Source organism: Porites lutea, chromosome 9 (assembly GCF_958299795.1).
Source record: "Porites lutea chromosome 9, jaPorLute2.1, whole genome shotgun sequence".
Lineage (NCBI taxonomy): Eukaryota > Metazoa > Cnidaria > Anthozoa > Scleractinia > Poritidae > Porites > Porites lutea.
The window spans coordinates 17,162,861-17,188,367 of NC_133209.1; the positions used below are offsets into that span (position 1 = coordinate 17,162,861).

At 36.8% G+C, this 25,507-nt stretch overlaps 1 protein-coding gene, 1 long non-coding RNA gene and 2 other non-coding genes across 4 annotated transcripts in view; 3 read left to right on the forward strand and 1 right to left on the reverse strand.

Annotated features, from left to right (window-relative positions):
• Window positions 1-1,322: 1,322 nt before the first annotated feature.
• On the forward strand, window positions 1,323-1,394 carry Trnap-agg (transfer RNA proline (anticodon AGG)). Its single transcript has one exon. It is a non-coding gene; the product is annotated as a tRNA-Pro (tRNA).
• A 2,181-nt stretch (window positions 1,395-3,575) lies between these two features.
• On the forward strand, window positions 3,576-4,453 carry LOC140948956 (melanocyte-stimulating hormone receptor-like). Its single transcript, XM_073398211.1, has one exon. The coding sequence runs from the start codon at window positions 3,584-3,586 to the stop codon at window positions 4,451-4,453; it is 870 nt and encodes a 289-aa protein (XP_073254312.1). The 5' UTR covers window positions 3,576-3,583.
• Window positions 4,454-12,889: 8,436 nt separating this feature from the next.
• Window positions 12,890-12,980, reverse strand: Trnar-ccu (transfer RNA arginine (anticodon CCU)). The gene is given in 2 exon segments: window positions 12,890-12,925; window positions 12,944-12,980. It is a non-coding gene; the product is annotated as a tRNA-Arg (tRNA).
• A 10,993-nt stretch (window positions 12,981-23,973) lies between these two features.
• LOC140948618 (uncharacterized) overlaps window positions 23,974-25,507 on the forward strand; it is a 15,026-nt gene continuing 13,492 nt past the window's right edge. The window contains exon 1 of the long non-coding RNA XR_012167062.1: window positions 23,974-24,073. This is a non-coding gene — a long non-coding RNA (uncharacterized lncRNA). The remainder of the gene's footprint in view (window positions 24,074-25,507) is intronic.

Consider the following 25,507-nt stretch of genomic DNA (forward strand, 5'->3'; position numbering starts at 1 on the left):
CTGCCAATAAATTCAACAATATGACGTCATAATCACGCCATTGTGTGAATCAAGTTATTCCTAGATGTTGGAAATGATGAGTAAATTATTCTGTGGCCGTATCATGAGCAGTTTTGAAGGGAAAACCTCCGAAGCCCTCTCAACCCCCCCCCCCTCCCCAGGACTCCCGGTCGCAGGAAGCAAAAAAAGCCCGATCTGAATAGGGTTAAGGGATGCTTAGAAAGCAAAAAACTCCTCAAGTTATGAAATTTCGAGAGAAACTAACACTGTTAAAAATTAAAAATTGAACCCAATTTCTGCCACTTGATCATTTTAAATACATCTTTTTGTTTCTTAAATCAGTCACTAAAAAGTCTGGATAACACTAAGATTTATAATAAATTTGTTATAATATTGCATAATAAAGTGTAATGCTATAATTCAATACATAGAAATAAATCATTTTTATAGGAAAAATGCAAATTTTGAAAACATGACAATCAAAACTTGGTTGCCATGGTAACATCATTGTTGTCGTACACGTCTCAACGACTTTAAAATGTTCGCAGACAATTTTTAGGCGAAGTCGCTAAGTTTGGCGGTTAAACGGTTTTGAACGCATGATTGAGAGCGCTCTGAATAGGGTTAATCTACGAAGGCTTCTGTAGACATTATGTTATAATGTAGATATTTTTAAAATGGTGAATCAATCACAAGGCCCTGTGCAGCTGTTTCTCATTGTTTCCTAAAAGAAGCAATTTTCACTTCAGTCATTGGTGTGGCTTAAATTAAGCGGGGTTTTTGTTACCATAACTAAATGCTTATGACCGAATAAATCTATATCTCTTTTAACGTTCCCTAACGGGTTCTTATTAAGTGGACAGTTGGTATTTCTGATGGTAGATTATGGACTTTCATGTGTATTTCGGCCACAGTAGGACTTAAAGAGGGGATAAACGAAGAGAATTGAAATGCTCCGGATTAGCCATTTCCTTTTCGTATTCTTCGCTTTATCTCTTTCCTTCGCTCAATTTTAAAATACGCACCTTCTTAATTCTCTAACCTCTTGTCCAGTGATGGGAGTGTACGTATTTGTTTGGGCCATCTGTAGCTCATTTTATACCTTTCTCTGTTTTAGGGAGCGTACGGCTACACTTGAGGGTTAAGTCAACGGGTTTTTTTTTACCACAATTGCAAGGTTTATTTTTACTTCAAACGCGTCTTGTTTTGTCTGCAGTACATGCTGTTGATACAGGTATAACTTACAGGTACTTCAGTAACACGCGTGGAATTTTCCAAATGACAAAATGTTATATGTAAATCACACTGTAACTTTAAGCATTGGCCCGTTGGTCTAGGGGCATGATTCTCGCTTAGGGTGCGAGAGGTCCCGGGTTCGACTCCCGGACAGGCCCTTTGCCTTTTTTCATTTTTTCTTTTTCTTTTTTTCTTTTTGGTTGTTAGGTTCTTTTGGTTTAGTTAATATCCGTAAAATGAAAATACACAGTTGCACAAACAAATCCCTGGGCTAAATTCTGCTTAAAATCATGTAGCTACCAAAACTAACAATTTTTAATTGGCTAAAATCGTCCTAACAAGTGAAAAATAATCGCATGTTGTGTACGCAACCTACGGTTAGCTGCGAGAAGGAAGCTTTGCGTTGGGCTCAAACTGACAGAGGAGATGAACTTTCTTGTGCAAAATCTTTCAATCAAAGTTAAAATAAATTATATGGAGTTTGGCATATTCACTTTTATAAAGAGTCCACCTGTTTGCAAGGCTCGAAACTTTTAAAATCTTTATTCTCCTCGGTATTCTCTCTACTCCTTAGCCCTGTTTCTATGACGATGGCCGTTAAACAAAGCTTGTCCTTTAAAAACATCTATTCTATTCTTAATTCACATAATTTATTCTAAGGATTCAAACATCCAATTTCTAACAAAGTCAAAAGTGTTCATATTCTCAGCAAGGCTTGATGATTATCACGAAATGTCGCGTTTTTTTCGGACAGGTTTTTTTTCTCCGTCATCACTCAGGACCTTGAGAAACTACGACGACGACGACGACGACAACGATCGATAACGCAAAAAAAAAAAACAACAACAATTGGTTTTATGAGCAAAACAACATCATCATCATCACGCTTTTTAGTACAACTTTTTGACGTCCACTGCACCTCCCAATGCGACGTTGAATGGAGGACCTGGAGAGACGACGACAAATTATTCTTTAACTATTTTAACATGGATAAAGCCCTTAAGAATTCAACTCCAGGAAAAGTCGCCTACATTTGACGAATTGAACGGTTCCAAATAGACGCGATAAAATTTGAAAGGACCCATACTCATTATCATAATGATGTTTTGACTGCCGCCGCCGACGTGCTGCGTAACAAAGTATCCAGAGTTTCAGGTCCGTAAACTACCCAAATGAGTCATCACTTTTATTATTTTTCTTTTCGACCTAAGCTATATTGAGAGACATCTTAGTCGAATTCAAATTTCCTTTTAACTTTTGAATGCTCTTTCTTTTTATTGCATGCACCGGATCTAGTATTGGTCGTATTACCGTATTTCCTCGAATAATAGCCGGGGACGATTATTCCGCACCCTTTTTTGCTCAAAAAAGAGGCGATTATTCGAGGGAAGGCGATTTTTCGAGGGAAGGGGATTATTCGAGGAAAGCGATTATTTCAAATATTGTTCACTGGAAGTCGTGCCCTAAATATTTTGTTTTATTTCACCAATAAATAAAAAAAAAATAATCGCATCAAATAAACTGAACACAAGAAATTTAAGTGTGCCCAATTTAGTTCCTTGATTAATTTTCATAGTTTGAATCGTCACTGATCAATTATGCTGGATCACATTGCACTTTAATGGATTAAATTAAAATTACTTGAATATGTCTTTCAAAGGGGGGCGATTATTCGATAGCCTGTGTACAGACGTCCCCCCCCCCCCTCCCTCAGGAAAAATCGGGAGAGATTTTTCCTGAGGGAGGGGGGACGTCTGTACACAGGCTATTATTCTAGGGAGGCGATTAATCGAGGGACGGCTATTATTCGAGGAAATACGGTATTTGTTATGCCACTGAATAAATTCAAATCGGGTGTTAGTGGACACAGCTGCAGAGGGCTGATTTTAATTTTGAGTGTACTAAAATCTTGAGTGCGAAAAACGAAAGAAACACCATTAATTAATCAAACTTTTGTGACATTCTTAATTTCAAAACGTGTTTTTGTTAAGTGTTTCCACCGGACGAGACTCAACAGCTTTCCGTAAGGAACAAAATATACGATCATTAGTCACTGCTTGCTATTCATTGATTGGCTATGGCCTTTACTAGGCTTTTGGCAATTTTAAACAAATATTGCGCATCAAACTTTCCATCGCACGCTTTATTAACTATCGTCTTCTCATAAAAAGGTAGGGATCACGAACACTTTCAATTGTTAATCATCTGTAACGAAAAGTAAAAAGTCGAAGGTAAAATTTGGTCATCAAGATATAGGGCTACTGACAAACGTTTATTCAAATCGACAGAATTTTCCATATACTGACGTATTCTTCTTTTAAAATGTAATTGGCAGGTTAAGTCAGTGATGATGGAACCTGACGGTCCCTTGCTCATTTTGGATTTGGCCTTCAATATATTTTTATCCTACACCGCCACGATGTTGAATATCTTAACAATAATGGCACTGAAGAAAACTAAGGTGTTGCCAAAAACTCTAAAGACATTACTCATGAGTTTAGCCGTCTCTGATCCTGGCGTTGGCTTAGTATTTCAACCTTTGAAGGTGGCAACAAGTCAGACTTCAGCCTTCAAAGACCTGATCAAAGCGTTTGAAATCACTGCATTTCTACTGTGCAACGCTTCGTTTTTTGGTGTCATTGCTCTGACTGTGGATAGATTCTTAGCCATTTATCTCCATCTCAGATATCAAGAATTTGTGACTCGCAAGCGTGTTGTTACTACGGAAGCCTTAATATGGACATTGAGCACATTCTCTTCTCTCTGGGAGCTATGGAACTCACATATACACAACATTATAAGCGCTATAATTCCGCCTATTTGCCTTATTTCCACAGGATTTTTTTATTGTAAGATGTATGCAGCTGTACGACGCCACCGGAAAGACATTCACGTCCTTCATCTCCAACAAAAAGCACAGGACAGGAAAGTAGTTTCAAACGCTGAGAGAATCCGAAAATCCGCAGTTGGTACATTTTACGTGTATATCTTATTTTTAGTCTGCTATTTACCTTACATATGTATTAATTATATATACATAATATCAGGAACAAATAGTCTTCTCAAAGCAACTGAAAACTACAGTCTTACACTACTGTTTCTCAATTCATCTCTTAATCCTCTGGTTTACTGCTGGAAAATGAGAGAAATTCGTCACGCCATCATGGAATTGCTGCGCAGTGTTATGCTTTTCCGAAAACAAGCAAATCCTCGGTAAATTCTTAAAAAGGCGAAATGATTTTCTTGTACATAGTGATGTGGTTTTTGATGATCGATGGTGATGTGAATGAGGATGATGATGATGATGATGTTAAGCCTAATTTGATGCAATTTTTATCGGAATCTACATGTAAGTGGCTTTTTACCAACCTTAACCAAAGACAATATCACTTTCACAAAGTTGCCTTGAAGTGAGGGACTGTGCAATGATCGTCAAAGGATGGTGGCGGACAAATGGGCTTCAAAGGGGAAATTATTATGTAGTGTCCCCCTGTTCGCAAAAGCAAAATTAGTGCAGCCCCCCCACCTCTTGATCTCTTGACAATTTTTACTCCACCCTCCCCCTACACCAAATATAAATAAATGTATCTGTGGAAGTTGAAAAGCTTGAAAACCGTCCTCTCAGTTTGTTGCCCAAAAGCTCTGTTCTGTCGCACTTTGGAATAAACCAGAAATGGAGGGTCTGAGGACAAGCAAACCCAATAATACGTATCATCATCGACAACAACAACAACAACAACTGAAATAATAATAATAATAATAATAATAATAATAATAATAATAATAATAATAATTGCGGGCGACAAGAGGAGTCCGCAATCCTAATCTCCAGGTTGTTATTACGCATGCGTCGCATGTATGTAGCCATCGTTCGATTGGACTTCCACTAAGAATGAACGGAATACAGAGAACGCAATTCGATCGCACGCGTTTCGGCCTTCTACCCCATCGTAAACTGACCACGCGTGTTTTGACCATGTGTCAGTGAGATGACGCAAAGCACAATTTGCCATTTCGGAGTTTCTTGGGGAACTAGGGCGAATTTCAGATTTAAACTTATCGATTAACTGACACCAACATATAAAAGGTCATGTTGAGGTTGTTTTTTTTTTAAGTTTGTTGCTCTAAGGTTGAACAGGCATCAAGTTATGACTCTTGAAACATGGTTAAAGATTTATACAAAAGTCTGTAATTTTGTGACAGCTTCCCCCCAAACCATATAAACTGTTAATGAGCAAACATAGAGATTGTCGAATTAGTTCTTCCCAAGTATTAGATGCATGACGGATTGTACAGTATAACAGAAAAACTGAAAAATATTTTTAATTTGAAATTTGTCCCAGTTCTCTACGCAACTCCGAAATGGCCAATTAAAGTGTTTTTTAAAACCTTCGATCGTTGTCGCCCGCACTCCGTAACCTTTGGTTATTATTAATAATAATAACTGACTAATAATAATAATAATAATAATAACAACAACAATCCATTGAACGTTTTTTAGCACAAGTTTCTCAAGTGTGGTGGTGGCGGAACGTGTTCGAGTGGTCTTTGGTCGTCGAGGGGACGGACAAGACGATTTTAGCTCTTTTTTAGTAACAACCAGTGTTAACTTTTTGGAATGAAAATTGTTTCTGAAAAAACGAGAGTAATCTGAGCGAGTGATCTCAGGCTCCTGCACAGAGCGGTTTCAAATTTTAGTGCAAGTTTACAAAAAAAGATTAGTCATTCGGACCACATTTATTTTCTTACCATGCCCTGCTGTGGTATAAAACAGGTGATAAATAATTTTGTGCGCCAAAGTTAATAATAGATGTGGTAATAATAATAATAATAATAATAATAATAATAATAATAACAATAATCATAATAACAATGATGATAATAGGAATAAATAAATCCCCCAATGCTCAATTTTCTATGCTGTTTCAAGTCTTATTCAGCTCCCCTGAAAGGGGGTTGGAATAATTTTGGTCCAACTTCCTTTTTTTGTCGGTCTTTGTTCCTTATAATTTACAGAGGGTCTCAATTTGGTAACTCAATAACCGAAACAGGTACTGTGAAACTCACAAAACCGTGAGCACTAGAAATATTCATGAAATGTTATTGTGTTGCGAAGAGAAAGGTAATAAGGCGTGAGAAACCTAAACCGCAAACATCAACAGTAAGTTAGTTTGTGGCTTTGTGGTTTGCTCGCGTGTCCTGAAGTTCATTGTGATTACTCACTACACAGTCAACATTCCTGAAATTTTTCAGCCGTTCACGCCGGGTTTTCTAAGTTTGAAAGTAAATTTTAGGCATTTTAACACTAACAGTTAAAAAATTCTTTGAAACAGCAATTTTTTTTAGAAAGAGGCAAAAACGGTTCCAAAAAAGCCAATGTTATTTTTTTACTATGTCAAGGAGTTTTTGGCCATTTTACGACAATAGGCCATTTGCATGTATGATGACGTCTATTTTACTACTGAGACCAGAATTCATTCCGTTTTTTCTTTCATATTTAAATTTGTTAATCCCATTGAGGTTGGAATAACAAAAGATCTAATTTGCACAAGGAAGCAAAACCCTGAAGGATTCTGGTAGTAGTAGCAAAATGACGTCATCGTACAAATGGCCTATTCTGGATTATTTTCAAAACATTTCCGAAGCTACCGAAGATTCCCGAAGACTAACGAAGAGGTCCAACCACTGCTGAACATATCCGAAGAACCCTCCCAACACTTAACAGCATTTTCTTCCGAAACAGTAAACATTAAAAAATTGGCCAATTTAACAGCAAACACTAAAAATTATGGGCAAATAACACCAAACATTAAACCTCATTAATTCAGACCCTCTTTACATGCTCATTGTAAGCATTCAAACGGGGGGTTTGGTGTTGCAGAGGTTGTGATGGCCAAATCCCTACTGCAAAAGACTGAAAACACACCGCACCTGAATTCAAAGAAAACATTGTTAGATCTTGTTGTTTTTCATTGGAGAAGGCCTTAAAAAAGGAGACACTAACTTAAACTACTAAAAACTGGACAGCTGCATAAATTTTACAGGAACTCATTTTCATTCATTCATTCATTTATTCATTTATTTATTTTTGCCATTAACCACAAATACAACTACATTAAACAGAAATTTATAATACGTAACGGTTCAAAGTGATCAAAACTCCCCGAAACAAAATATTGAAACAACAAAAAGTAAAGTAAGAAACATTCACCACGACTAAACAAATTCCAATAATACTTAACCACTTCTAGATCCCCAAATTGCATCGATTTTTTAATTCTGCTTGAGATGTATGTTGCGTATCACGCAAAACGTCATCAATCTCTTCCTTAGAGCTTTAACCCTCGGACGTACACACAAAATCACACCCTTCACAGTGGTACAAGGTGGGAGGGGGGGGTGGTTAGGATAGAACCCCTTTCTCGAGTTTTTGATATGTTGTAGTATTTCGAAAAGAGAACCGCGAGAGAAACTTTGGGATCTTGTAAAAGAAGCAAACTTAAAATTTTGTACAAACTGTATTTACTGCGTTGGATGCTATACAAAGTGAGGACAGCCATGTTGTTGATTTTTGAGAGTTAATATGATGGCGGGAACATGTATGGTGAGGGGCAGAACTTTGACCCCCTAATGCCAGATCATTTTAGCTGTATTACTTCAAAACGTACATCGATCGGTCTCCGTCTAGTCTAGCCTGGAGATTGAAGAAACAAAACACATTAATTTTACACTACAGTCACTACACTACTCTAAACGTCTTTTCTTACTTAACAATACACCTCGCACTAGGCAAATGCTACCCGAAGTTATCAACACTCGCCCATAATCTGCCCGATGGGGGTGGATTTGGCTCCTTTTTTTTTTTTCTAAAGAAATTCATAAATTGTCTACTGAAACACTGTAAAATTTGGAAGAAAGGCCAATTTAAGCCCTAGAAGGCTGCTCCGATATGGGATGCCTGTGTAACAACACGCGATTTTTTATGTTATTTGATACATGGAATGTGAAAAAAATAATAATAATAAAAAAATTGAAACTTTAAATTCAGTCAATCGACTGTGAAGGAGGCTTTTACATGTCTCTAAAACGGATCGCTTTTTCTTGGCAACTCCTCTCCTCCTCACCTTACCCCTCCCCCAACATCTCCTTAAGTTGTGACCGAGTGGAGCTTGAAGACCAGGGGAAACCAAGATGGCGCCTTTATAGCGCCTTATGATAGCGCCCTTGTCCAACTTCAAATCATGACTATGCACTCCAGATTTAGTGTGTAGTTTCTTCAAGTTCATTAGTTACATTTTTCAAAGGGAAAGTGACAAACCAGTGCTGGAAATTACTGTCGGACATCCGAAATTGTCCTATGAAAGTTTCCAACTAATGTTGCAATATGAGCAGACACAATGTCCGAGCACTTAATTGACTTGACTCTTGTCTTGGAAGCTTCTTAACATTCGAAAACATTAAAAGGTAAAAAGATAAACTTTGCATTCCTGTGAAAGAGTCTCTATTTTGAGGAAACACGAAAACATTGAAAGCATACACTTTTTTGTCTTCCTATCCGATACTTATCCGGTGAAACGAAGCAGCTCTCTTTGTTAGCGAATTGTCGCGTTTTACTTTCCATATATGAAATCTAATTTGTGCACCTGAAAACACATGCTTTAAAACTAAAATGGCTGCCTGTTTCAACGATCTGAAAGATGAAGAAGGAGGGTTTCGGAACTATGCACAGATGCGAAATCGCATAATTTGGCTCTGAGTGCATAATTCGCATAATTAAAAAAAAAACGCATAATGGCGCATAATTTTCAAAAAATTTGAAAAATCTATTAATGAGCTATGTTTTTTCATACCTTGAGAGATGTATGGAAATTTTTTCCCCTAAATATAGTACATTTTCGTAGCAAATAGCCACCACTTCGTCGCAAAAAGCGTTCACACATATTGCAAATCAACAAGGCATTCCAGGCGTTCCATGCTGCTGGTTGTTGGGGCCTGTGTTCTAGTTTTTCATGAATGCGCCATGATTGTAAGAAATATAACCAATCACAGCTTGGAAAAGAAAAAAAGCGCCCAGCTTCAAATTAGTTGGCGGCAAAACAACTTTCTTTCCCGTGTTTTCGCTTTGAAAATGGATAAGTTTGTATTAAAAGTAAAACCAAAGAAAAAGCCATGTAGCATTACACCACAAGAGCGGGCTAAGTAATATCCCGTGAATTAATTTCCATGCAAATAAGAATCTCCTATTTTGTTCGTTGTTGTGGATCACCACCGAAAGTCAGTTCCTGACAAGCACCTTTCAGCTGTTTCACCCACCAAGCGAATGGATGAATCCTCTTCGAAGCGAGTGAAACAACAGACATTGAAGACTTCATTCAAGTGCAGCTCCAGCTCACGAAAAGAAAGTGGAAGTCTTCCATGAGTAGATAAGGGCGTGTGCTGCTGCAAACATACAGCTAAACAAGTCAGAAAATCCTATAATGCGTGAATTTCGTCTCTCCCGTGTAGTTAATGGTGGCGCGATCCCTAAGGGCACACAGCCTCAAGACTACTTATTAGATGTTTATGCTTGATTTGCAAGCTTACTAAATTTAAACATTAAAACGTTTTGCTTAAAAACATTGTGCAATTCGCATAATTCGCGCATATTTCAGGATTCTTGGCGCATAATTCGCCAAAAAATAGCCGATAATTTGCTGAAAAAAAACGCATAATTCCGGAAGCCCTTAAGAAGTCACGATGTTTTCGCCAGTTTGAAGAAAAACCAGAAGGAAAGCAATGTTCAAAAGTAAATTTGGTTGTGAATTGGGAAAGATGGAAGAACGATGACTGCCTACCTTTGAAGTCAGCTGTGAAGCATCAAGGATACTTTTAAGAAAAATTCACTTTGCAAGACGTGCGCAGCATTTTTGCTGGTTTTGGGAATATTTTGAATGAAATAAATATCACTGCCTTGGTTCCTTTGTTTACTGTAAAATTCCTTTGTATCGCGTTCAACTGGTCTGTTTAGACTATCATTTTAGTTATTTTTTATCTTTCAAAGCTTGAGATTTATGCAAATTGTGTCTGGAAGTATGAGAAATTCGAAGGAAAGATTATTTCTTTTTAAACAGTAGCATTCACCAATGTGAAGAACAGGTTCTTACGAGGGCTTACCCAGAATCATTGCTTGGGTCTTCTTGCCATGTACTATCAAGTGATATGAGGCAAACCAGGTTGAAAGCATGACTCTATTTACTAGAATTAGCGCTGCCTTGGAATAAGCGCCGCGTTTACATGTAGGACAAAAATAGAGAAATGAAGTTTCACCCCTAAGCCAAATGGAAGACGAGAATTTGTACCACCTGACCAAGTTTTCCCTTACATGCCCTTACTTCCCGTTTACTCTCTATTGCTTCTACACTAAACTAAGTAGTTTTATGCCAGTTTTAACCGTAGGAATCATTCGGGACTGTTTTTATCTGCTTATTTTCTATTCTGAGAAATGCTAAACTTGAGTCTGACGTTTGCAGTTTGCAGTAAACGTGGATCTTAATCTCTCTCATGTAACAAGAACTGCGGCCCCATTATAATCAATATCAGCAGTTAGTTTAATATGGAAAATAACAATATCATAATTAAAATAATTCTTTGGTGCATCCAACTTTCAAAAAAGCCCCGCATTTGAGGCGTGAAGAATTTAATAAGCGCCACAGCCGAGTAAATATGGTATTCTAATTAATGACCGACCGTATATGTCCTTTCAAAATAAAGGTTTGAAGTGACACAAGTCCTTTTAAGTAAGAAAAATTATTTCCAGCACTGCAAATATATTCAGTTAGCAAGAGTTAAATAACCTTGTTATATTCCTAGACTTTCACTCAAACAATCAGGGACTGCCATTGGTTGATTCTTGGTCACGTGGCCCTGACTAAAATCAAATGTATCCCAATCATGATACATTAAGCAATGTATCCCGCTCGGGATACATTACAGCACGTAATCAAAGCATGTTGGAAAATGGCATGACAGAAGGCGCGAAAAACACTTCCAGTTTTCTTTCTTTTTCATGAATGAACACAACAACACAAACACAAAGCCTCAAGCTACAAAGCAACGATTTTGAAAGTTATCCCAGAAGAGAAACAGCAGCTACTGGAGGAAAAAGATGCAGATAATATGAGGAAAGTACTTTGTAAATCATTCATTCAGTGGCTTTGAGAATTAAATTTTGTGTTGTTATAAGTACCGAGTCAACTGTTTTGGTTCACTTCGGTTATTTTTTTGTTGCTGTTGAAGTGAAAGTCTAGAAACAAAACGCTTAATGTCAGGTCCCTTGGGAAACCAGTTAGTTTTATTTTCCCTCGAGTCCTGAAGTTTCCCTCATTTTCGTCGCAGGGAAACATCAGGACTCTTGGGAAAACAAAACTAACTGTTTCCCTTGGGATCTGGCATTAGGTGTATGTTGTATTCTCCTACAAACTTTTGATTTTTCCACCATCTTGTCCTGATTACCCAGCATGCCCTCACAACCGTAAAGGGGTCTGTATAGTCCGCAGTCTTCGTTTTACTCTGACCGATTTGCTACATAACACTTTTAATTATAAGAATTTTATAAAGCCAATTTGCAAATAACGCTTTTCAACACCATTGGATACGCAAGGATTTGCCCTTAATATCAAAGCGTTGAGACTTTAAGAAGGGGGAGATTGAATTAGTGAAAGAATTGCATACGCGCTTTAAGTTTATGAGCTAAAACAGCCTGGCTAAAAGGGTGAGAGTCACGATCTCACCAAATGTAAGGTAAACAAATACCACAAACAGTTCCAAAACTTCTTAAAACGATACCTTCTACAGTTGTTACTGTATGATCAACCTATAATCGCTACAAACCTTGAAAAATACATGAAAAACGAGAGAAAAACCAAACATGCCTTCCACGCGCCATCTTTGGATTAAGTTTATAGTTCCCAGCGCCCCTAATCGTCCATAATGCGCGGCCTCTTTGCTCTTTGCTAAAATAATAGGGCATCAGCGGGTGAATGTATTTGCTGCTAAAAAAAATAACATAGACTCGCCATCTTTCTGAGACTTTGTTGCTCAGATCTACAAAAAAAAAAAAAGAAAGAAACACAGAAATAAATGGGATAAACTTTAAGTCGGGTTGTTTTGAAAAAATAGACTGAAACACATCAAGACATCATCACATCAACAGTGACAGATAATCTAGCTGTACGCAGAGCTCGCGAACAATTTTATACCGATTAAAAAGGCCATGGATGTCTGTCTGTGAGTGCTAAAGGAAAGCAAAAAAAAGTAGGTTCGAAAGCTGAAGTGTGAGAAAAACGGTATATTGATCATATCCCATATTACCTTTTGAGATTGGCGCGTGCACATTTTTTTTTCCGACAACCTCTCTCGAAATAAATGTGTAAATACATTTCTCTTTTCCTTTCCCATGCAAACACCAACTGGGCAAGTTTAATAGTAGAGCATTTCAGGCCCTCCGGCGATCGATTGTCAATGAAAACCTTTATTTATACACGATATTACTTCAAACTTGGTAGCTTGTGGGGTCGTGTATAGCTGGGAAAGACAACTCTTTTGAGCCGTGAAATTATATTAATACAGTAGTTGATTAAAAAAGGAAGAAACTGAAATAAGATTCAGCAAAAAACACCTCCGACGGGACTCGAACCCGCAATCTTCGGCTTTCACGGCATTCGCTGCCTAGGAGGCCGACGCGTTATCCATTACGCTACGGAGGCTGCTGTTGACGTTAATTGTTGTAATAAAGATATTTTATATGAAGTAACTTAAAGTCACCTGGTCCTACAGGTGCAGGTCTGAACTAGGAAACAACTTTTATTCCTACAATCAGTGATTGGATAGATAGTTTTGTTATCATAGCAAAACGCCGGTGACCGAAAAACTATTTTTTTTAACGTTGGTTGTCGAAGTGACGTTATAAATCTCACTGTTTATTAAGTAGACTCTTAGTAGTTTTACTTTGCAAAATAATCAATGCCATTTAATCTACCCTTGTTTCTTTAACCAACTACACGCGTTCAACTAGTGATAAGCGAACAGAATTGAGTTGTTCCGATTAGTCCCAAGTGGACCACGAAAAGAAAATGAATTAATTAATTTATGTATTTTTCCTTTTTTTTACTTTTTCTTTGTTTTAGACTTAATTTTACGTTGGGTGGCAACGTTGTCGAGGCATGGGTGGTAGCTCTTTTTATTTTCTTCTCTATTAGGCACAAAATACTATTGAGGCCCTGGTTGCTCGTTTCCTTTACACATAAGGGTTATGTGTTCACTTTAAAGGCTTTTTCTCTACACAAAGATTACAAGTATTGTAAACATAAGGGTACATAATTATAAATTTCAGACGTTTTTATAAGACCAAAGATGGAATTTTAATAACAAAGAGTTGACTGAAATTAACGCAAGATTCTACTTTGATTATTTTTTTTTTCAACTTTTTCTCAACTTTTTCTTTTGATCCGAGCAGTGAAATAGACCATACTAGAAAATGTGTGACCGCTGAAGAAAAAAGAGGCTCTGTACTGTGCCTTCATACTGCCCAGTCTTCTTCATAAGATAGGCAGGATAAGCCTGAAAAGTAGAAGGGTAAATGGCACCCGCAATATCATCGCCTTTAATAAGTGCCTTAATAACTTGCTGTTTTTGAATTGTTTTAAGGCAGTAATTCGGCTATTTCCTCTTCGCCAAACCCTGCTCCGCCATTTTGTTTTGCTCTGCCAAACTGCCAAAACATTTCATCCTTGTCCCCAGGGCCCCTGGGTCGCTGTCCCTTTTTCTTCCGTCTTCCAAATTTGGTCAACGCTAGCTGGTTAATTATGAAGAATAAGCAGTGGGATTTGAACCAATCAGAATCTGAGAAATTTTTTGAGAGATCTACCTTTCGAATTTTCTTCTTAAAACTGTGGATTGCTTTCGCGATTTTAACATCTTTACTTAAGTGTCAAGATAAATAAGGTTACAGATCGATCATTTTTAAATACGATAAATAAGTCTATAGATTTAGACAAGGCCAAAAGCGAAGCTCTCGTGGAATCTTTTAAGTAATGTCTTTCTGGAATCAATTCACCTTTCGCTAAAAGCAAGAGGCAAATTAAATTCCTCCTGAGCGGATGCCCTATCTTGCAGCTGTCAATTGACCATAACATGGATGTCCAATATCAAATTAAAAACAAATTGGACTCCAATCTAGTGAATGTGACACTGTTTTACATCAGTTTTAATGAGGTGGCGGACGTACGGACAAATTTAGCCAGATTTTATTACCAGGAGTTCCATGGGCTCCTGTTATGACCCAGGAGGAGGAGGTGCTTCGCAAATTTGTTCTTTTCATGTACTTTTGTGATTTAAAAAACAGATCCAGGGAAATTTAAGATTGCGACTCAAAGGCGTCACCCTTACGAAAAATTTTACAAGTCAGCAACCAAGCAAAATCGAAAATGATAAACGATTTAAGGAGAGAAAACAAGTGAGGCTTCTTTTGCACTAGTGACTGAAGCTACGCAAAACATTATATTACGCAAAAGAGAACGCAAAATATCAGAAACTTACAAAAGAACTAAACGATGAAACTCACAAGCGGCACTCTGTTTGCCTCCTTGCATTGATCTGACGGAACCTGCAAGAAAGACCCGAAAATTACTTAAAAGGTGGCCCGAACCTATCTTTATGGCTGTTAGTTGTGTTTGTGAATAGTGTTTTTCAGCAGGAACGATTTAACCTGTTTTTGGCATCGTTAGAAAAAGATTGGAACTTTAAGAAAATGTTATTTATTTTCTTGTAGGTATAAAAGCTTTAGAGATATCGGCATGTATTTAAAACCGCATTTTTACCAAAAATGTAAGTAACCTCGAAATCCTACGACAGATTTTCCCCTAACTTCAGCAAATAAGCCTCAGAGCCCTCCTTCTTTTATATATGCAAGTTTGAAATCAATCGTGACCATACAACTCGCTACACAAAATCAGTGGTCAAATTTAACCTTAAAATGCTACGTTAACACATTTGCTATTCCTTATTTATATCATGACATCTATGAAACCTCCAAGATTTTATCATTCATTTTATTTGCAGATGATACAAATTTATTTCATAGTGACAAAAATCTAAATAGTCTGCTCAATACTACTAATAAGGAATTAAATGAAATTACCATGCATGTGGCTTTGAAAATAAACTCTCTTTAAATATAAATAAAAGTCACTTCATAATATTTAAGACAAGAAAGAACTAAAGAAAGAACTAATCTTAGAAGAACTAATATTTTATCACTATGTAAACCTTTTTTTTTCGGTATTTTAAAGAATGTTTATTTTGTTATGTATTACATTTTTTTACGCACTGACCCTTATGAATATGTAGGAAAAAAAGAAAAGAAGAAAAGAAAAGAAAGCTAAACATATATACATCGCAGACTCGCACACAATTACATACTAATAAAAAAGAAAGAAAGAAACACACCCCAGTACATTCTTCTCTATTTATAAGAAAAATTGATAAAAATTAATGATAAATGAAGTAAACGGCGAACGGATCGTATGCTAATCAGATTTACATTTGCTCCATTTCATATCGTGGGCATCCTGTGGGTTACTGTCTCGATTAAGAAAACAGTATTACTTTGGAAATTGGAATTAAACTATGTAAACCTGCTACTACTACTTATGGTCTCAACTCTTTTCGTTACTTTGCATCTAAGAAATGGAACACCCTACCTAATAATGTAAGATCTTAGCCTACTTCATCTGGTTTTAGAAGATTCCTGAAAGCAATCTCCATTCAAACCTAACGGTATATTTAACATTTTTCATGTATGTAAATAGATTTTTCTCGAAAATTTTAGCCTTTGAGGCTACTCTGAAATTCAAGTATAAATACAGTTCACGTTATGTTATGTTAAAGAAAAAACAATGAAAGATATGTTATTAAAAATCAATGGAACTCATATTCAACAAGTGAAAGATAATAAATTTTTTTATTATATATTGATGATGAATTGACATGGAAATAGCATATAAATCAATTCACCTCAAAAACATCAAAGATGACAGGGATAATAGCTAGAGCTAGGCATTACTTGCCACGCCAAAGAGTGGTCACCATCTATAATATAACTTCGAGTAATCGGAGCTTAGAAGAGTGCGTTCGATATGTACGGTTAGGCTTACAGGTATAGCAGTAGAGGGGGAAGGGTGGTTGCGATATAGATAAATATGATTATGGCTTGTATTGAACGTAAGGGTTACGTACAGCAAAACCTCTATTTAAACTGTGTATCATTATAAGAAGGTTTTGAAAAGATATCGTATGGTTCGATGTCAAGTGCTTGTAATCGGAGGAGACAGTGCATCGGGCGTGTAGATGGAACATTTTTGTTTTACTGGCGCGATTACAGGGCGCAGTTGCTCAAAGGCCGATTAGTGGGCACACCGCTCACTATAAAGAATTGACCGAAACCGGAAACCGAGAATCAAAAGTCTCTGGCATCCAGGTTAGCGACTGTTTAACAGCTTGAAGCATCTGACCAGATTTATGTTCGCACAGCGAAATATTCATCGCAAGTATTAGATGTTAAGAAAAAGTAATGCAGTTTGAAACGCACAAGAATAATTTTTAAAAGTAAATGTCGTTGTTCGATTCTTTTTTATATGTTTTTACATATAAACTACAGAAGCTGTCCTAATATATATTTAACTATCCTTGTGGTGATGTTTTTAACAACAAGAGAACTATTTTCTATAACAACATAGAAATGTTGTCAAAATGCTCGAAAAAGTTCAGTTCAACATAAGATTAAAGACAGTGTCGTCCTCGCCAGGAGAAATCGCAACTAGTTTCGGGAAGTCGTAGCAGCTAAAGTATAACTCAAATTCAACGTCAACGAAAAAAAAAGATTATATAATTATATAATTTCATCGTATCATTAATCACAAAGAGTTAAGTATATGGCAGCTTGAATTGATGTGGACCTTCTACAACAATATACACACAGCGTATCACAATTTTCTTTTGTGGACAACGGTTTTCATACTTATCCGAAAAAAAAAAAAACAGAATGTCTAACCATTTGTCGAAGTCAAACAAGGCAGTACACTTGGCCAGTGCTAACCTCACCCTGAGCAGACAGGCGTCTTATCCATAAGCTACGCGGACTGAGTCAGAGATTATTTCAGTGTAAATAATATTGTAAAAGTTTGCTTGTTTTCCTCTCTCCCCATAATTAGAAAGGTTTCATTATATTACTCTTTTTCAGGGGCTTGCAAACTTCTAATATTCTTGTTAACCTTGTTCTGTATCACTATTTATATTAAAAGCGGCCGCCTTTAAGTAATTTGTCGGCATTCGTGTACGGATAATTAATGCGATCCTCCTCCTATTTGAAAGATCGTTTTTGATTAGCTGGGAAAACAATAGAGATTGTCACATAACAATACCCCAATCCCTGAAAACAATGAAAGTGCAGATTAAAGGGGACCAGTGAAATAAGAGGTTTAGAACGGTGCAGGTCTACTGAATTAATGTAAGGAAGTACGGTTCTCGGTTACCAAAACTGAATATTGATGTTTAAGGTTGAAAGAAAGACCGATAGACGCCGAGCGAATGATCAATTATATTCAGCTCTATTTTCTACCTTGACAACGAAACAAATATTTCTTAAGAATAATATATAGATAGCCTTGTTTGATTAAGGGTATATTAACCTGTGGTAAAAACTGCCCTCGAAGATTTAGTTCAATCACCTAACCAAGCAATAAGGCTCTCTAGGAATACAAAAGAAAACAATACGTACATTGAAGAATTTGTAATCGTCTTAAATAACCGTGAGTTTTTGCTAGATTTAAAGTCTACTTCATGTCGGTATACGTACAGATCCAAGTTTCATAGTTTCATACATATTTAGTGGGTTCATATATACTCATTCTAAAACTTCTTCCAAGAAGAATGGTCAAAGCTCAGCTATTCTTCGTTTTCACTGTCACGCAATAAACACGGCACAAAAAAATTCATTTGAAACCGTCCAGTGGAAGAAGCCAAGAAAATGAAATGTTATAAAAGACTAATATATAAACAATTTGTCCAAATCTCAGGTCTTTGTGGCCCACAGTTTCTGAGTTATTTGCCGAAACATTTCACGCACCTTTGTATGGAGACGCCATATTGGTGGACAGAAACTGTCCATCAATATGGCCGCCGGAAATCAACAAAACAATCTGAAGTTCATTTTTTCTATAAAAGCTCTTTCATTTTCACTCGAGAGCTAGCATACGTGCGCATAAACACATCTTTTAATACCTGAAATGGTTAAACTGCTGAAAATCAAGCAGAGAGACTTTTTTCAATGAGACAGCATTCCTATTTTGGTGTCACGCACTGTGAAAACTCGGAAGTTTAAACTGCTGTATTCTTGAAATGAAACATGCTTTGGGGCTGGAAACTTGTACAAAGATTTATTTCCTATTAATCTTCAACCTAGTGTAAATAAGAATTCGTAAAACCTCGCTTTTTTGACTTTGCAATCTAATGACGTCACTGTAAAAACCATCAATTACTGCACAACAGATTGATTTTAGTTTTATGCGATTAAGCTGCTGGCGGGCAGCGAATTCAACAAGGGGCATATCTTTTTACCGTACAGGCACTATACTTCATTTTGAAAATTCTAACCAATCCTGCCAGAGTTACACGCATTTAATCTGTTAACAGGCATTTTGTGGAAAAATCGACTGGCAATTTCGCTGTTTATCTACGACTCTTTCCAGATCGACATAAAATAAAAGAATGCGATTCTGGCCTTTGCGTTTGCATCAAAAATAAAAAGGCAGCTTGATTCCATTAAAGTCCTGATCAATAACGATTTCTTAAAACATAAGCAAGCGAATATTAACGTTAAAAGCCGACGTTTCGGTATCATCATGACACCATTCTCAAGGCAAAATGAATAAGTAATGCGAAGATTTGATTTCTATAGTCTCTACAAATTAGCATAATAACCACGCATCTCAAGTTCTTCAAGTGAATACCTTTGCGCAAGAGAGAATGAGCTAAGAGAGCGAATCCCTGTGCCCATGGGACCTTCCACAGGAATTTGATGCTGAAGGTGAAAGCACGCTCACGACACGCTTGCACGACACGCTTAGCGTGCCGTAGACCACGGATATGCGCATATCAAATTGCAAAAACAAAGACGGACACACTTGCGTTTGTTTTGATAAATTTAACACGCTAGACCTTTTGTTTTTTGTAGCGTGCCATATGTCACGGTAAGTGTGCGAATTATAGCACGCTTAGCGTGCAATTGGGGTAAGACATGTAAGATCGTAAGATCGTAACCATAGCCATTTGAAAATCACCACTTAATGGTCGTCTAGCCTGGAATTAATGCGAGATCAGTGTAAACCAATTTCTCCGGCTGTCGGCTGCTGACCGGAGTCGCAAAGAGGCCTGCTATCGCATGCGAGGCACTAAAGTTATGTCGCCTGAAAATTATAGTTATGTCACGTACCGGAATATTTATTAGCAGTAATGCACAGAGAAATGAAGTTGAATAAATTAGTTTAATATATTTCTATAAGCCATGCTAAGACGAACGAAGGTAATTAAATCGGAGAAACAAAAACTGCCTAGAATTTTCTATAGGTTGAGGAAGGCTAAACATTTCTAGATGACCGTTCCATGCATATACAATTTTCGAAGCCTATCTATCCCTAGCTATTTTTCGTAGAGAAAGGAATCCTAAAATTTTTGGAACCGAAAATACGATGAAATTCTCACTTTCCTAAAACTTTCAATTGGAAGCTAAATTTTTCGGGAAAATAATGCTGAAGCCCTTGTAATTTCTACCCATAAATCCAGTAGGTCCCACCGTTCACTGTTTATACTTTTCAAGCGACAACGTTTTTTCAATCAGATACTATCGCTGCAATCGCTCAGGTAGAACTTTTTCTTTCTCGATAGTTACCAAAAAAGGGTGCCGTTCATAATCATTTACGGTTCCTTTTTGTAGGGGAAATTTATTTAGCTTATAGATAACACTCCTTGCGTGGTTTTGCGCACACTGAAAGCGTGTTGTGCTTTTTCGCACCGAGCTTTTGTTTGAAGACTTTAACACGCTCTTTTGTTCGACTTGCTCACGCTTAATTGTCTCAAGCGTGTCCTCTGAAACAAAAGAAATTGCAAATGAGGCAAGATTGCAAGCGTGCTAAAGCGTGTTACAATAAATTCTTTTGTTTTAAAGTGAAAGCGTGTCGTGCGCGTTGCTTTCACCTTTAGCATTAAAATCCTGTGGAGCCTGACGAAGAAAACTAGAGTGGACGAAATTAAAAAATAAAAGCAATTTTCTATTAAAGGGACAGTGTCCCGATTATGGGCACGCACGAGCGTTCTCTGGTTTTTCTTCAAAAGACAATAGAACTGTCATATTGACTCGACAAGATTTGCTTCCGGACCGCACCGCCGACAGAGATTTGTTGTTTATATTCTCAAGTAATATTTTAGACTTTCAAAGAAGTCTTTCGTCTTAAATAAAAATTTGGCTCCCGGTTCGAAGATTTATCGTGATTTTATCGCTAGCTGGGCCGCCTCGCGACCCGAAAATCTCGTTCCGCCCGCTTTAAAAACATATTTTCTAATTTGAAACTCGTGTCAGAGGTCAGTTGTTCCAAGTCTAGTAATATCTGCCTGATTTCCTCGCGTTCTAGCCTCAAACGTTTGAAATACATAAATAAAAATGCAATCTCAACGCTATGAATAATCAGAAAGGTTAGTCAAAAATTATATTATGATTTCATGGCACTAGTTTTTCTAAACATGTAGCGCCTGTTTGTTTGATTTTGTCGGCCGTTAGTTTACTAACGCGTCGTTGCAAAACATTCTGCTTCATGAAGCTCCCCTCCACAAGATCTCCTCAGTCACATCAATGTCTCAATGGTTTCTTTCTTACAGTCTTTATTGTTGCCGTTTCATTTCTGTGTATTCCTTTCACAATTATCTGAGCTTGTATGGAAGCTAGCAGAAGAAATAAGCCTTCAATCGGCATCAAAGTGCTTCCAATCTTTTGGTCCTCCGGCCAACGGCAATAAAAGTAACGCCAAAAAATCCAGATTTTGCCCAAATCGAAACTTAACAGGAACAATATATCATTGATCTGTAATCCTGAGGAGTTTTAGTGTCGTATTGAATCCGGTCAAGCGCGATGCAAACGGATTTTTCAAGGTTCTCTTACTCTCCTCGCATCTTTTGATTTCGCGACATCCTGTCCAAAAATCAAAGTTTGGTGCATGCGCAGTAACGGGATACTGTTCCTTTAATAATATATAATATTATACTCTGCAGACGCTGACACTGACGCTTTATTCCCAATGTATTGAGCTACGATCATGATTATATTTTTAAGAAGTAGAAAACTATTTTCTAGAACAACGTAGGAGCATCGTCAAAATGCTCGAAACTCAAGAGTAATAAATATACTGTAAAGTTCAGTTTCACAAAAGGTTAAAGACAATGTCGTCGTCACTGAGAAAAATCACAACTACAAAGTCAGTTTCCAGGAAGACGTAGCAGCTGAAGTACGTCCTCAATTGAAAATGTCAACAAGAAAAAATATATAGCTAAGGGTAAAATCGAAGCTTCAGATCATATACTTTCATTTACTTAAAACAATAAACTTCAAACGAAAAAGCTTCAACTCATTGCTAAAAAATCCAGAGATCTATGCTCAATTCCAGGAGGAAAAAGTTGGATGATTTCACAAAGATACTAAAGAATATATGCTAGTCAGGGAGAAAAAACTCTGCTATCAAGCTAATAGACGTGTATTTACAGCAATAACTATATAATAAATTAAATTCGATCATGTGATCGTGGATCATAGAGTAGGTTTTGTCCATATATGGCAACTTAAAAGTTGATGTAGATCTGCTACTTTAACAACAATTATTATATACACAGAGCATCACATGTCCGAAGAGACTAAAATGTCTAAACATTTGTAGTTGTCAAAAAATAATAAAAATAAAATGGCAGCACAACCTCATCAGTTATTTCGAGACCACGAGTGATGACCTGTACAGTGCAAAACTACGCTCGACGGGCCAGCTCATGATCCATCTTACCTAGCTAAATCAGCTGATTTTTTTCAGTGGGAATATTGTTTGTTCTTTTTTTATTGTCCTCCAGCTGGTTATAAGCTTTAAATATATCACTGTCTTTCAATCACTTGCAAATGTCTAAATGCATTTTTGTAAATCTCATTATATTATCTCACCATAAAAGGGGCCTCTGAATGATTTGTCATTCATGTGCAAAAAATAACTTTTAGAAAGTATGGTACTCGCCTTTCAAAACAGAATATTGATATTGAACATTGATATAGATTATGATCCGGCAATTGACTAATAAACAGCGCGCATACGTGTTTAAAGATACAATTTACTCGAAAATCAAAAAAAGCATGGTTAAAAAAAAAAACAGAATGATATTTCATAGCTATTCATACATATAGAGAAGGTAAGATTTTTTGAAATATTTTCTAAACTGGCTTTTCTCTTTTTGCCTCTCTAGAAATGATGTCACACATTATCCAAAAAAGTGTCGTTGTTCGATTCTTTTTTATATGTTTTTACATATAAACTACAGAAGCTGTCCTAATATATTTAACTATCCTTGTGGTGATGTTTTTAACAACAAGAGAACTATTTTCTATAACAACATAGAAATGTTGTCAAAATGCACGAAAAACTTCAGTTCAACATAAGATTAAAGACAGTGTCGTCGTTGCCAGGAGAAATCGCAACTAGTTTTCGGGAAGACGTAGCAGCTAAAGTATAGCTCAAATTCAACGTCAACGAAAAAAAGATTATATATATAATTTCATCATATCATTAATCACAAAGCAGGTCGGTTAAGTATATGGCAGCTTGAATTGATGTGGACCTTCCACAACAATACACACACAGCGTATCACAATTTTCTTTTGTCGACAACGGTTTTCATACTTATCCGAAAAAAAAAAAAAACAGAATGTCTAACCATTTGTCGAAGTCAAAAAAGACAGTACAATCACATCATAAATATCATTTTTTTGTGTACTTGGCCAGTGCTAACCTCACCCTGAGCAGACAGGCGTCTTATCCATAAGCTACGCGGACTGAGTCAGAAATTATTTCAGTGTAAATAATATTGTAAAAGTTTGCTTGTTTTCCTCTCTCCCCATAATTAGAAAGGTTTCATTATATTACTGTCTTTCAGTGGCTTGCGACCTTCTAACATTCTTGTTAACCTTGTTCTGTATCACTATTTATGTTAAAAGCGGCCGCCTTTAAGTAATTTGTCGGCATTCGTGTACGGATAATTAATGCGATCCTCCTCCTATTTGAAAGATCGTTTTTGATTAGCTGGGAAAACAATAGAGATTGTCACATAACAATACCCCAATCCCTGAGAACAATGAAAGTGCAGATTAAAGGGCACCAGTGAAATAAGAGGTTTAGAACGGTGCAGGTCTACTGAATTAATGTAAGGAAGTACGGTTCTCGGTTTCCAAAACTGAATATTGATGTTTAAGGTTGAAAGAAAGACCGATAGACGCCGAGCGAATGATCAATTATATTCAGCTCTATTTTCTACCTTGACAACGAAACAAATATTTCTAAAGTATAATATATAGATAGCCTTGTTTGATTAAGGGTATATTAACCTGTGGTAAAAACTGCCCTCGAAGATTTAGTTCAATCACCTAACCAAGCAATAAGGCTCTCTAGGAATACAAGGGAAAACAATACGTACATTGAAGAATTTGTAATCGTCTTAAATAACCGTGAGTTTTTGTTAGATTTAAAGTCTACTTCATGTCGGTATACGTACAGATCCAAGTTTCATAGTTTCATACATATTTAGTGGGTTCATATATACTCATTCTAAAACTTCTTCCAAGAAGAATGGTCAAAGCTCAGCTATTCTTCGTTTTCACTGTCACGCAATAAACACGGCACAAAAAAATTCATTTGAAACCGTCCAGTGGAAGAAGCCGAGAAAATGAAATGTTATAAAAGACTAATATATAAACAATTTGTCCAAATCTCAGGTCTTTGTGGCCCACAGTTTCTGAGTTATTTGCCGAAACATTTCACGCACCTTTGTATGGAGACGCCATATTGGTGGACAGAAACTGTCCATCAATATGGCCGCCGGAAATCAACAAAACAATCTGAAGTTCATTTTTTCTATAAAAGCTCTTTCATTTTCACTCGAGAGCTAGCATTCGTACGCATAAACACATCTTTTAATACCTGAAATGGTTAAACTGCTGAAAATCAAGCAGGGAGACTTTTTTCAATGAGACAGCATTCCTATTTTGGTGTCACGCACTGTGAAAACTCGGAAGTTTAAACTGCTGTATTCTTGAAATGAAACATGCTTTGGGGCTGGAAACTTGTGAAAAGATTTATTTCCTATTAATCTTCAACCAAGCGTAAATAAGAATTCGTAAAACCTCGCTTTTTTGACTTTGCAATCTGATGACGTCACTGTAAAAACCATCAATTACTGCACAACAGATTGATTTCAGTTTTATGCGATCAAGCTGCTGGCGGGCAGCGAATTCAACAAGGGGCATATCTTTTTACCGTACAGGCACTATACTTCATTTTGAAAATTCTAACCAATCCTGCCAGAGTTACACGCATTTAATCTGTTAACAGGCATTTTGTGGAAAAATCGACTGGCAATTTCGCTGTTTATCTACGACTCTTTCCAGATCGACATAAAAAAAAAAATAAAAAAAAAAATGCGATTCTGGCCTTTGTGTTTGCATCAAATATAAAAAGGCAGCTTGATTCCATTAAAGTCTTGATCAATAACGATTTCTTAAAACATAAGCAAGCGAATATTAACGTTAAAAGCCGACGTTTCGGTATTATCATGACACCATTCTCAAGGCAAAATGAATAAGCGATGCGAAGATTTGATTTCTATAGTCTCTACAAATTAGCATAATAACCACGCATCTCAAGTTCTTCAAGTGAATACCTTTGCGCGAGAGAGAATGAGCTAAGAGAGCGAATCCCTGTGCCCCATGATAATTTTTTAAAATCTATTTAAAGTTCGCGCGCGTGCTGGGAAGGTTATTTTTGTCTGTTGTTTCCGTGACATGTTTCGCCGCCAAAAATTTGAAGTTTGACAGCCATTACAGTAATTAGCGCCAGGAGCAGATACTAATCGGCTCCTATTGTTGACATCTTTTTGATCAGCG

What these genes read in the sequence shown, in the direction of transcription:
- LOC140948956 (XM_073398211.1), top strand. Translation starts at nt 3,584, where the DNA reads ATGATGGAACCTGACGGTCCCTTGCTCATTTTGGATTTGGCCTTCAAT.